This window comes from Oryza brachyantha, chromosome 4 (genome assembly GCF_000231095.2).
Source record: "Oryza brachyantha chromosome 4, ObraRS2, whole genome shotgun sequence".
NCBI classification, from domain to species: domain Eukaryota; kingdom Viridiplantae; phylum Streptophyta; class Magnoliopsida; order Poales; family Poaceae; genus Oryza; species Oryza brachyantha.
The window spans coordinates 8,990,924-9,005,158 of NC_023166.2; the positions used below are offsets into that span (position 1 = coordinate 8,990,924).

Here is a 14,235-nt window from a genome sequence, read left to right on the forward strand (position 1 = left end):
GGCCGATAGCGACTTCGGGGTTAACTGTTTTCCATGTTATATCTTGTCAGTTACATGATCAAACTGACTGGCACACCCAGTATTTCTAAGAATTAGGTCCTGCATTGGAATGGTCTAAGATTGATTCCCAGGCCTACGTGTGTGATCGTTGATTGTTATTTTCAGCATCAACACTACCCTGAGTGTTGGATTATATGTCAAATAATACCAAATGCTTTGGATTCAAATCATGTATATCATTTAACTTTGTGAGACTGGTGTGTAGAGAGAGGTGTAGCCCCATATCACTAATATTCATGACATAAGTTTAGTTGAAAGTCAGAGGATGCTTGTAGGGTATATTTGGTTCTCATACTTAGTTTTTTTAGGTTTTCATAATATTTTAACTAACTTGCATAAGATTTAGCTAACAAATATAGAGTACCGCTTTAGCTAACATGAGACAAGTCTGTCATATTTTATTATGTTATTAACATTTGGTCACTATATATAGAAGAGAAAATATTGTCACAAGTGTGAACAAACCAAACCCCGCACATAATTTGATCAAATTTGACTAACTTGAAGTTTTTCAAGCTTAGGGCATGTACAACGCCTCCATTAGAGACGACACTTTTATAAAACAAACCCTGCTTTGCCCAGGAGACGATGGTGCCGTTGCCTCATCTGCAGACGACAGCAACTCATGCTCCAAGAAAGAATAAATGACTTTAGCTATGTTGTATAGCTTGTAGACAATAAATTTTTAATATTTTATTTATAGTTGATCTTAACTACATAAACACATTAAATAACTTATAGACAATGAAATAGACTCTAGGTTGTATGACCTGTCTTTTTAATTGTCTATATGATAGATTCGAGATGCTTAGAGACAACTACTGTATGTGGATTGAACATGCCCTTAGACAATTTGTGGTTGCCTAATAAACAACCCCCTTCCTCTCATTGGAGTGCACCTCATGCATGCATCGTTAATTCTCTCTGTTCCCCTAGGCCCTACTTGCACATGCAATGATGATTATAAAGCAGATATGCATGGTATATGTGCACATGTAACAACTGTATCAACAAGATTTAAATGACAACCATACCATTGTATTTGTTGCAAGCAATTAAATCTTTATGACAAAATCAAACATAATTATATTCTAATAAAAGTTATGTTTCAATGTTAAGATTTGATGTTTCATACACAAAAAGTGAATGTTTCAAATGGAAATTTAGTATATTGCATAGTTGATTTTTTTTCAATTGCAATGGACCTTTTTTAATGTTATATGGTATTGTTTGAATGTTTCAACAAATGTTTTATGATGTTTCACGAATTCATTTGTAAATGTCGCACATTATGTTCTTTATATGTTATAGGAATTATTTTGTGATGTTTCCATAATTACTAATCTATGTTTTATGTATGATACATAAGTATTATAAGTAGGAATCTATCTCTATATTTTTGCTAGAAATATAATCATATGAGCTATTGCTGTAAACATTTCATTACAATTGATTCAGTTGTTTTAATCCAAACACAAATCAAATAAATAATTTAGTTGAGGAAATCTATACTCAATTTAAAAAAGGGAATGGTGGTGGCAGTGAATCTCCACTCACCTTATCATTTATAGGTATTATACATGTGTATATGGATACCTTATCATTTACAATTACGTTGTCTTTTTTATATTAGATCTACTAGCCAATGCCTAGGGTGCTGTAGATGCTTTGTCATTTACGATCACGAGGGACACATTTTATTACTTCATCGATATGTATTTCCAGTCATACGATATTTTTATAGCAAGGGGGGCATTTACTATTTCATATTAACTCATTTACACACTATGAGTGAAGATTTGGTGGAAAGGCCGCAACACAATAAAACTCATGATAGGACATGACTTGTGTCACTAACACAAGGGTACGCCGCTTCCACTCTTCTAGTCTCGCTCCTTATCGTTGGAGTCCTTGCATGCAATGAATTGAAGGGGTATCCCCATCTCTTATCATGCTCTACTAAGGTTTTAGGATTTGTTAGAAGTAAAGACTTTAGATATTTGCGTTAAAGATTTATGTTTATTAGGTAGTTCGGTGTTTATTTTTCATGCACGACTATCATGGACTTAGGACTGCATATATAGAGTTTTGTCTTTGGTTTTTCTATATAAGCGCATACAAAACTGACATTCAAGTTGATCCCAATAGGATGTCACTTTTTTCAGGAAACTTTTGCTGATAAATGTTTAATCCCTACATGTGACTATGTGTTCAACCATGTTTGTTTTCAAGTATAATGTTTGACTTTACAAGACTAGAGATATAATTACTATTTGGCAATAATAGTACCTATTCATTAAAAATGTTGAAACCATTCATTCTAGAATAAGAACATTTCCAGTAGATACTCTATCTAGTCCTCCATCTTAAAAATAAAATATGTGGAGGATGTTGCTCCAGCATATACCTCCAAAAATATAGCAATATCCATATTAGAGAGAGATACTACATATTTAGATGTTCTCTCTCTCTTCACTCTGTATCTCAAAATCCAATCTCAAGAGGAGAGAGCAATAACAATGTAAGATGTGGTTGCAAAATTTAATAAAAAATATATGTGGAGGATGTAATATGGATGTTCTGTTGGAGTGATAACTAATATGGAGAGAGAATCCATTTTAGATGATAATCCAAATAGCGATATGGATGATCGAATTTAGATGAGCTATTGGGAATGCTCTAAGTAACTAATGCCATCTATGAGTAATCACTTCTGGACTATTTGAATAACTAGTTCTAATTCTATTGTCGGAGATAATTTCATGCAATGACAACAATGCAAGGATTAATCCAAATTATTATCTTTGAATTGATGGGAAGTGGTGTCTAGTGATACAATCAACATGTAGCTAAATTAGATAATAGCATTTCCATCAAAGCGAACAAGGTTGCCAGTACCACATTGTGGGCAAACATTAGTTTGCTTAGGTACCATAAAGAATACATGACATATGCAACACCCAACGACAACATTTGAGTAAGGGACGCTAGCACTAGAACCACCATCACTCACATCATCATCATTATCACTCTCGTCATCAGTCGTCCCCAGAATTGAAGAGAGTGCAGGAGAGAGCACTGATGTAGGTGTGTAGACGCTATAATCGCTGCTCTCTTCATCATATAGATCTTCGCTCCCATAGGTGTCTTCATCTTCACTGGAATCAAAGAGATCAATGGAATTGAATGCCATGTCTCCCATTCCCACGGTGGAATCAAAGAGATTGGAGGATGTGTATGAGTGAGACATCCATGGGGCATGGGAGACATGACCGGCCTACATGAAAAAATAGTCATAAACACAAGGCTAGGAATTTACATTAGGTATTTGATCATGCACACAAAAAGGTTGTAACATGAATGCACATGCCTATACATGATATAAACTATCACCCTAAAAAAATTGTAAAATGTGCATAACATTTATCATTAAAAAAGTCATGACACTTGTATTCCCACTACTGATGTAAGTGGTAAGTACACAATATCTAATATGGAGGAGAACACATCTTGTGTCTAGTACATTATTTTCTAAAATATGAAACAACGAAAGTAATATTGAAACCTTCACAAGTGAACTCTCTAGTAGAACAACAACCATAAAAATATGTGCATACGAACCTCACTATCATAGGGTTGATCCTGCTGCAGGGTTGGTGGCACCTCGGAGCTAGAGTTCTCTGCACGCAGATCCATGCTTCCAATGTTTGCTTCTCCTTCCTCACCTACAGTTCCCGCTGGTCCTTCCCTGTTCTGTTGTTGCAGCCAGGCAGCAACCATCTCCAAGGTAATGGCAGCCATGAAGAACCACAATGGACAAGGAGATTTGGTATGGGTTGGCAAGACATGGGATTTATAGCAAGTTTCCTTTGTTCCAAATAGGTTACAAATAATTCATAGCTAAAATATTAAATAGCGTTAGTTGAAAATTTTATTTTGCTAGCATGTCGTAACGTAAATTTGATGGCGAGTTAAATGAAATGTTTTTCATCTATAAAGCCATGGAGTTATATTAAGTTTTCTTTGTTCCAAATAGGTTACAAATAATTTAGAGCTAAAATATCAAATATCGTTAGTTGAAATATTTATTTGCCAGGCATATCGTAACGTAAATTTGATGGCGAGCTACTAATCAAATCTTCTTCATCTAAAAAAAAAGGCACGAGTTTGTAGCAAGTTTTCTTTGTTTCAAATAGGTTACAGATAGTTTATAGCTAAAATATCAAATAGAATTAGTTGAAACATTTATTTGCTAAGCATATCGTAATGTAAATTTGATGGTTAGCTACTAATCAAATCTTTTTCATCTAAAAAAGGCACGGGTTTGTAGCAAGTTTTCTTTGTTCCAAATAGGTTACAAATAGTTTATAGCTAAAATATCAAATAACATTAGTTCAAATATTTATTTAATTTGCTAGGCATATCCTAACGTAAATTTGATGACGGGCTACTAATAAAATCTTTTTGATCTAAAAAAGGCACAAACCTATCTATTAGTTGCGGTTACAATTGATCTACGTTATTTTTTAAGTGATGCCAACTTGAGATTGTACTAAGTTTGGCTACAACTAGACTATCAAGATCGATATGTTGGTTGCGGTTACGATTGATCTATGTTCTTTTTTTAAGTGATGCCAACTTGAGATTGTACCAAGTTTTTTTTTTAAGTGATGCCAACTTGAGATTGTACCAAGTTTGGCTACAGCTACACTATTAAATGCTAGAGTTGAAAATTAATTCACTATGGTCTGTGCAAGCTTAAATTTGGCTTCATCTCTAACATTTGTTTACTTAAGTCATGTGCTCCAAGTAGTTTTTCCCAACATACAAGAAGCCGAGTAAGTAGGCATGAGTGATAAATTTTGCTTAACATGCAAGAAACTTGACATGATATTGCCCAATACTAGCTAGTGTGATAGCCTGAGACAATCCAAAATAATTGACAAGAGGGAAAAAGAAATGGGCAAGCTAGATGGATTGCTTGTGGCCTTAGGCCCATTGTAGCAATATGACAGTAGATAGTAATAAGCAACACATAGCAAAGTTTAGATCCATTTAATTTCTAGAGAAGGTTGAGTAGTTTATAAGGTGGAAAGCCCACGTAATAGTAACACTCCGGTTTGAACCTTTTGCGTAAAGCGAGAAAGAATGAAAACGCAAATGCTCTTGTGCATGTGTGGTCCAACAAAAATTATGTTAGACCTAAAACATTTTTGGGCCATTGCATTACATAGCTCTTGGATTAGAATGACCGACTTTCGATTGCTAAATTACTAAGGGGTTGTTTAGATGGGGCTAAACTTTTTAGCCCCATGTCACATCAGATGTTTGGACACTAATTTGAAGTATTAAACATAGACTAATAAAAAAACTAATTTCATAAATGAGTGGTAATCCATGAGACAGATTTTTTAAGCATAATTATCATAATTAGAGCATGTTTACTGTAGCATCATATAGGCTAATCATGGATTAATAGTCTACATTTACTATTTATAATAAACGTCCAAACATTCGATGGGACAAGAGACTAAAAATAAGTGCTTGTCCTAAACACCACCTAGATTTCTGGAAGAGGGCATTCGAGAATAAATGGTTGGGGATATACGACCATGCCTATGAGCTAGGTGCCATGCTACCCAGCTTAGCATGGCAGCATGTGCCACTCCCACGTAGTAAATCCATGTTGGTAGTCACATATTACGCTTCTCCAGCATACCAACTCTTGTCATCCCTATGCATGTATCATGTCAAAGTTATGTTTGTAGAACTGGGCTGCTTAACTTGGAATGGGAAAATTTGAAAAAAACTAAATGAATTCATTCTTAAAGTATTATTAAAATGTTTTAGAAACCTAACATATTGTCTGTTCTCCGCTATGGTGGAAATCTCAAAGTATATACATACGAAGTCAAACTAAAAATATCTTAAATACAATATATATATATATATATATATATATATATATATATATATATATATATATATATATATATATATATATATATATGACTAAAGGAATGACCAACAATAATTTACACATGTACACGTTACAAATTTTTAACAAAAAATGGTTATGCAACTAACAACCATTGCAACCACATGTCTACCAATATTAGATCGTAGAAACATCTTAAGTAGGTAGGTATATGCTTCGCATTTATGGTTACCCTTTGATCTTGGACCCTGATTGTATAACAATTTTCATGTAAACCTAAAAATTTCCCACAAAATTAAGAAAACAAAATTTTGAATTTCGGTTCTTGAGTTTTGCCTAGCAGAGGTGGAGGTCAAGGAGGCGGCCGTCAAGGATAGGTCTAGCCATGCCGGCGTGCCTGCTCATCTTTCGAGTATGAACTCTATGGATCAAGACAAGAAAAGAATCAGGTGGTGGTTGTTTAGGATAGCGTGTAAAATTTGGGCATAAAAATTCTTCCAATTCAGCCTCCCAATGCAGATCCCATTATAGTGAAGCCCAATGGGTGGCAACCAATTACGGAGGGCTGCCACCCCAGATCCTCCGTTGAGATAGTACATATCACTTACATGCAGTTCCGTGTAATTCCACTGGTATCCGTGGTTGTGACGGTGGCAATGACCCACAAGTGCCACCTCTAAGACCGAGTTCGGCATGGAAGGAGATAAGGGTTAGTTAGCCAGTACGGTTACTGGAAAACGTAATAATAGATTAGTATATGATTAATTAATTATTAATTATTAAAAAATATAAAATAGATTAATATAATTTTTTAAAGCAACTTTCCTACATACAATTTTCACGAAAAATACACGTTTAGCAGTTCGGGAAGCATGCACACGGAAAACAAGAGGATATAGATAAGATAACTTACCTGGGTTGCCAAACGGGGCCTAAGACGTCGTCAGCAACGAAGTTATCGTGTGTTGATGCACTAACAAAGATGGGAAGGGAAGGGTTGAGGTGGGCAGACATGCATGTTCGCAAGGGATGGCAGCGAAGGTTAGATCCATCGATAGAGGCCTCCGCCAGCGCAAGAGGAGGTGGAGGAGGCTTAGACACCACCCTTTGGCGCTGGACTAGTGGTTCTTGACTCGGCACGATTTAAATTTCACAAAATTTTAGTGTCACGAAGTAGGCACAAATAGTTGTTTTAGCACGGCAGATTTGTAATGGCATGGATCCGGTTAATATTCTGATGGAAACATTTGGGAATAAATGCCCCTCTCAACTCGGTGCATATGGCTAGGCATGTAGTTTGTCACATTCTTTCCTTCATATCAGCTTATTTGCCTCTTTTCTCTTCTCCCTCGTCTCAGTGCAATGCAGGTGGATAGATAGATAGGCACATGGCAACAACACTACGATACTTCACAGATGGAATAACAAGAAGTAAGTTTTCATTTTCCGCCTACGAATGAAAGAAAACATGCAACTTTTCTTGACAAAAGAGAGATCTAGGGAGAAAAAAGAAGAAAGAGACATCACGTAAACTGTGAAGTCATGAACCGCCCAAGACATGGTAGCAGCTGGGTGCTAGTATGCGACACACAAGACTTTGTTTCTTTTATCCTTCCACAAAACGAGAGAGAGAGAGAGACACAGAGAGAGAGAGAGAGAGAGAGAGAGCATGAACGACAGCAGGCAAGGTTCATGGGATTCGTACTCATCACAAGGCAAGATCAATCTTTTTTTTCCCATGATCATTTGATCAAATTGTTCTTCGGGTCTCTTGCAACTTGGTCTGCTACTTGCCTGCATGGCCTTTTGGAAATCATCTTGATTTACTTGATATTTTTTTTCTGGCAAGTACTTCATGTGGATTGCGAATTCAGTCTGTTGGGGAGCATATTTGATCATTGTTTCTCAAGTTTAGCTGGAGTTACTTTCATTTCTCGGCTAAATTTGATATCTTTTTACCATTTCCTTTTTCATACTCCAGTCTCCTTGTAGTTTCTTTCTGCTGCTTCCAGAGAGGTAGCCTCAGGCTTCAACAGTAGTGCTAAAATCACACTCATTTTTTTCTCTTTCCATAAATCCTTGTCATGAAACTAAAGTTTTTGCCTTATTTTTCTGAACTTGAAACAAATTTAATTTGCAGTACACAACTTGTACCCATACCCTCAGCCAAGGGTGTATCCACCACCACCGGTTTCAGAGGGCCATGGCTACCAGACCTACTTCAGTGAAGAGAACCCTTCTCATGGCTGGTCACAGCAGCAATCAGCTGCACCATCAGATGGACCTTACAACTATGGCTACCATGATGATCCAGATTGCCTCACTTTCCTGAGAGGATGGTATGCTTAAAACTGACTGCTCCTTGCATATAATTAACTTGATGCATGTGATTTTTCATCATCTGAAATCTGTTCTTCTGCCGCTGCTGCTGCAACTTTTGTGCACTGTGGTTGCTAGTCTTTTGAGAGATGACATGGTAAAGTTAATTGGCGTGTGCTTAACCGGTTTCTTTCTTGTGGCTGCAGCTTGGCAGGGCTCTGCTGCTGCTGCTTGCTGGAGCAATGCTGCTACTAGTGACACCATCAAGCCAAGAGCCCAAGAATATGAGATCTATCAGCTAGCTATGGATGCGCTTCAGCTGGATATATATATAACTTGTTGGATGTAATTTGTATGGTAGGTTGTGTTTATCTGTTTATGTGTATGGTACTCCCTCTAGTCACAAATAAAAGTTGCTTTGTATTTTTTTTTGAAGTCAATAAGACACAACTTTGACCAAATAACTATTTTGAAAAAAAATCCAAAAATAGTCGCATATGTATAATATTATGAATTTTTTGTCATGACAAATTTAGCTATACCACTTTCATTTTTTATATTATGGATAGAAATATGGCCTTTATATCCATAAATGGATATACACGGCCAAAGTTTACATAAGTGCATACAATCCAAATCTCATAGTTGAGATACACAAAGCAAGATCAGGAGGCTTCGATTTGTGGACCGGGCACCACTATTTGCGGCAAGACTTTCTGTCAGGATTCCGGGTAGGCTTCCTGATAACGGATAATTGAAGCAGTGCTGACCATACAGACCATACTGGGAAGGTGATCGTCCCAATTGAAGGAACGGGGCTACCAGTATGTCAAGTTTTTCGGATCCAAAGCATCTAATCTATGCAAGCCTTTATTCGAGAAGCCACTCTTTGGAGACGCCTTGACATAAAACCTTTGGAAAAGATAATATCCCCTACGCGGCATGCCAAATGTCGAGTTATGATATCCCTACTATAGTGTTCGGTAGACTTATGTTATCTGGTGCAAATGATATTTATAGATATAATAGGAGAAAAGCATAGAGTTTATTTTGGTTCAGGCCCCCAAGGTGGGTAATAGCCCTCATCCGGTAGTGGAATCATACCAAGTACGCAATTTGAGGTGTGTCTACCTAGCCTACAAACTAACCTTGTTAACAAGACGGAAGTTGTAATCGGTCATATCTTTTAGCGACTTGGCTCAGTATGTTTTATGTTTTCTGTACTTTTATGTTTTCTGTACTTTTAAGGTTGATTGCTCCATCCCGCGTCCTCATGGGAGACATTTATATTTATACCATGGGATGACCCCTCCTTCAATTAGAACTTAGAGCATCCTTACGTATATGGGCACAGGATACTCGGCAACCTTTCTTACCCGGTTAACTTGTTCTTATTGGATCCATATCCATAATTGATGGTTGCCTTCCGTACAAAATTATGAATGTCGTAATATCGATACCGATGCCCATAATTGCAGGGTATGGGAAGGCTACGCTAGCACAGATCAAAATTTTCTACCACATAAAACAAGAACTACTGTTGTTATAGATCACGGAATTACCACTAGACGCGCAGATGCAACGGAGGTAGACGAAGCGCGTTTTCATTTTCTTCCTACGATACTTCCTACGATACTGCACGGATGGAATAACTAGAAGTTTTCATTTTCTTCCTACAAAGGAAAGAAAACATGCAACTTTTCTTCACAAAAGAGAGATCTAGGGAGGAGAAAGAAGAGACATGAACCGCCCAAGACATGGTAGCAGCTGGGTGCCCAGCTAGTATACGACACAGAAGACATTGTTTCTTGAATCCTTCATAAAACGAGAGAGAGTGAGAGAGCGCGCGCGCTACATTTTGAATTTCATCACTGAATGGCTGTATAGATCCAGGGATTTTTTTAATATATTTAATACTTCTAATTAGTGTCCAAACATTTGATGTGACATGGACAAAAAAAAAAAAGTCGGAGGAAAACAAACAGGGTCTCAAAGTAGCGGAACCCTGAAGATTGCAAACAGATATGTGCCACTTCGTCCATAAGGTGGAGAATATTACAAAGTGGATTCATCCTAAGCACGGTGGATCCTGAATAGTTAAGTATCATCACAGGTGTGGGCATCTGGGACGACGACGAACAAAATAAACTAGCTTCTTTGCTCAGGTCCTTTTGATCTTCGAGAACGTACCGGTCTCTGAAAAATAGGTGCTCTGAGTTCCACTTCCAAGCAGATTCCCGTGGGCCTGTGGATTTGACAACTCTATTCCCTGAAGGATAAAACAATAATTGAGTATTAGAAAGACAAGATCACGAGCTGTGAAAATAAAAGTGAAATTAGAAAAAACCACTCGCAGCTATTGCAATTATGTGATAATGCAGACGAATATAATATCTGATAAAGCATAGTGACATAAAATTCGCGAAAGCTGTGCAGCAGCCAGCAGCGTAGCCAAGTAATACACCAAACACAAGGTTGATGATGGCTCCAAAGCAGCAAAATTTAGAACCGTTCTACTAGTGAAGATATGATTACAAGAAACATGTACTACCTTTTCCATGACCAGGTCAAAACAATTAAAGGTCAAGCATACCGTTTATTTATCTTGAAACAAACGAGATATGGCTAAAAAAGCTTTTAAACTTACCTGAACTGGTGTAAATGCCAAACTAGAAGTCAGCCCCGATGTTGCACCACTGCTACCATAGCTCTTCTCCTTGAATCTGATATCAGACAGCAATATGAAATCAAAGTGATCTTGCGGCAGTCATATTGATTTACAAATATTCGAAACATGGATACTGTGGCAGATTACACACAGAATTAGAGACATTATGGCAGCACTCATACCAGTGCCTAAGGATTACTGCAACTGTTAAGTATCATTGCATCCCATTTCTTTAGAGTTAAAGGGAATAAGCGGGACAGTTTCATGATGGTAGTGAACTCCCATATTCATTTTACATTCTAGAACAAGATGTCAGGTCACAAATTGAAACCAAAGAAGCAAATTGGAGAAGCAAAATTGCATACTTCTTGGCAACTTTTGCAGCAAGTTTGCTTGGTGCAGTTGACACGCGTAGCTTTCCGCTTCCTGCCTGTCCAAGCATGCCATAACCTTCTCCTAAACCATCACCTGATGACACCAATATTTGATTAGTTAACAATTAAATCTCGTTTCCATGCTAATTTATGGTGAAACAAAACAAATAAAACAGCTTCAAATGGTGATGCCAGTAATGACCTAGTGAGCTCTCTTCTGGTACACCAAACTGCATTCGGTTAGCAAGCTTCATCATATCAGTCTGTGCATATCTGCAGGATCAAGTTCCAACTTCATGTCAAAATAAAACACTAGGAATTACTACCTCCATCTCAGCATACTTCTATCGTTGTAGTTCAAATTTGAACTACAATGATGAAGTATTTTGAGACAGAGGCAATAACTATTAGTAGAACACACAAATAAATAAGGGAATGTTTGGTTGAATATGGCTTGCCTTTCTTTCATTTTTCGAAGCCGACGACCACCTCTCTTCTTTTTAGGCTCAAAGTCTGGAACAGGAAGTGGTTTTGGAAGCTTTGCGGGAGGTGGTTCTTGCCACTTCTCAATCTTCTTACGGATTTCTTCTAACAAGCTACGCCCAGCTTTTCCGGTTGGATCACCTCTGATTGAATCGATCCTTGCTGCTAGAGTTGACTTTGCAGCTATAAGTCTGCAAGCACGAGTCCTCAGAGCTGGTGGGGTGCTCTGGAATACATCAGTTTGTTCAAGATAGCCAACACGAAACTGAGATGTAGCAGTCGAAAAACCAGCAAGATTTTTCCTCTTAGCACCAAGTAACTGAACATTACAAGCAGGCATTTTTGCAAGCGCTCCCAAACCACCAGCAGTTCCCATCAACTTCGAGGCAACAGCGCTGCCAACAATGGCAGACAGGTTTGGTGCAATGTAACCCATTCTGCTCTCTACAAATTCAAGTACCTTCTTCTTTGCAGCATCAAGAGTAAGGGCTCTCTCACATGCTTCAATAGTTTTTACCAAGTTCTCCTCAGAAAGAGGCTTCCCACTTGTTGTTGATGCTGTTACTGAGATTACCATTATAATTGCAGAAGGTAAAAGCCCTTCCAGATCTACAAGTGTTAAATCCATCTCATTTCCAATCTTCTGGACAACACGAGCATAATCAATCGGATGATGAACTAGGGATTCCAGTTCAGGAAACTTCAGCCTATACTTGTCACGTATGAAGTTATGGATTATAATTATCTCATTCTCAATATCTACTGATAAAGCATTGCAATCAACAATTAGCTGGTATTCTGGATCTTCCTCCAGGATGGACCCTTGATTGGAAAAGTCTGTACCTTTCTGAAGTGCATCTTCAACTTTCTGCAAACAGACAGTGACACTGTTAATTGTCGCGCATGGAAAGGATTAGTACCTCCATCTCAAAATATAGCTACTTATAGGATTCAAATTTGTCTCAAAATGCAACTAGCTCTCCACCTACCTCCTCACCTCAACTAATCATAACCATTTCTCATTTAATTTATTTACCTACTTTCTCATCTCAATTGATCACAACCATTCCTCACCTCAACCTTAATCCCCCCGAAAGAATCACATAAGTAATACTTTTAGATGGAGGGAGCAGTTACCTAAAAATATAAATGAACAGTCCCTTGTAGAATAAAATTCAAAAGGATTGTACTTTTGTCACAAAGCTTAACACTGAGCACAGTAAAACATATTTTGGACCATAAAACACACCCATTAATGTTTAAGTGCAAATAGCCTTGTTGAGACAATAGGGCTTCAAATCAGAAAAAAAGAACTAGTAGAAATAAGTCAAACAAGCCAGAGAAAGAGGAGATTTATGAGTTTGATCGCATACATGCATTATGTCATTGTAACGTTGTGCCTTCTGAAGCTTTGAAACACTATCAAGGTCATCATAATTAAGAGACTCAAGGTCAGGCATATCATCATCACCAATCTCTTCCATACCCACTGCTTCAGCATTTTCTTCCTCCTGAATTTTTTATGATTAGTTTGCAAATTCTCAATAAATCAATCATTGTAATCTGTAGCATCATAGTAACTGAAACCAACTCACAGGATATGCTTCATTGTCTGACAGTTCATCAAGATCCGCTAAGAAAGAATCAGCAAGGCTTGCCTGTAAAATGGCACTGATTAGATAAATGAAACACATCGCACAGAACCGCATAATAGAAAAAAAAATGCATAACCAGAACCAAATGTCAAAGTAGCATGCTTGCACATGCTACTTTACAGGACCTGAAATGAATTTATGAAATATGAACTCACCATGATCTTAGGCTCTAAGAGAGTCTTTCCAGCAGCAGCAGATCTCCAAATGTAGACCTAGAAAGAGAAATCACAAAATTAACTCTTATTTTTCTACACTTCACCTGCCATGTTTGGTTTTTCTGTACTGTCATTCGTGAGCAGGATATCAGATTGGTGCACCTCAATGTTTTGGAAGATAGTAACATTCAAAACACAAAATATTGGGGAATTGCAACTGAAGTGCCGTAATACCAGTCTAGCGCAAACATGGAGACGCTTCCACTGTCGAAACCTACCTACCTACCTACCTACCTACCTACCTACCTACCTACCTACCTACAGTCCTGGGATGCCAGAAGGCTTCGAAGCGCCACAAATCTAGAACGGTAACATCAAATGAATGTTTGGTGTTGGATTAGCATTTCCCAACAAAATAAACAGGGAAACTTATGTTTATATCTCACCAATACTTCGCTGCAAAGGATTTCAACAGACGGAGGGCGGCCAGCGGGACAGACGGAGGTCGACGGGCGGAGGAGGGCGACTGCAGGAGAAGGGGGCGGCGGAGGAGGGCGAGCGGCAGAGGAGGGCGACGAGGGGA

General features: G+C 37.9%; 3 protein-coding genes across 3 annotated transcripts; 1 reads left to right on the forward strand and 2 right to left on the reverse strand.

The window, feature by feature from the left end:
• Nucleotides 1-2,914: 2,914 nt before the first annotated feature.
• LOC102720323 lies at nt 2,915-3,861 on the reverse strand. The gene is made up of 2 exons (XM_006653283.1): nt 3,682-3,861; nt 2,915-3,337 (listed from the first exon to the last, which is right to left on the reverse strand). The coding sequence occupies exons 1-2, from the start codon at nt 3,859-3,861 to the stop codon at nt 2,915-2,917; spliced, it is 603 nt and encodes a 200-aa protein (XP_006653346.1).
• Nucleotides 3,862-7,027: 3,166 nt separating this feature from the next.
• On the forward strand, nt 7,028-8,791 carry LOC107304006 (cysteine-rich and transmembrane domain-containing protein WIH2-like). Its single transcript, XM_040523187.1, has 4 exons — nt 7,028-7,039; nt 7,578-7,713; nt 8,139-8,337; nt 8,524-8,791. Exons 1-4 carry the CDS (start codon nt 7,028-7,030, stop codon nt 8,570-8,572), a joined length of 396 nt encoding a protein of 131 aa, XP_040379121.1. The 3' UTR covers nt 8,573-8,791.
• Nucleotides 8,792-10,176: 1,385 nt separating this feature from the next.
• On the reverse strand, nt 10,177-14,235 carry LOC102714281 (U4/U6 small nuclear ribonucleoprotein Prp31 homolog). Its single transcript, XM_006652160.3, has 9 exons — nt 14,099-14,235; nt 13,653-13,709; nt 13,438-13,500; nt 13,216-13,353; nt 11,818-12,710; nt 11,562-11,632; nt 11,351-11,453; nt 10,965-11,040; nt 10,177-10,586 (listed from the first exon to the last, which is right to left on the reverse strand). Exons 2-9 carry the CDS (start codon nt 13,653-13,655, stop codon nt 10,479-10,481), a joined length of 1,455 nt encoding a protein of 484 aa, XP_006652223.1. The 5' UTR covers nt 13,656-13,709; nt 14,099-14,235; the 3' UTR covers nt 10,177-10,478.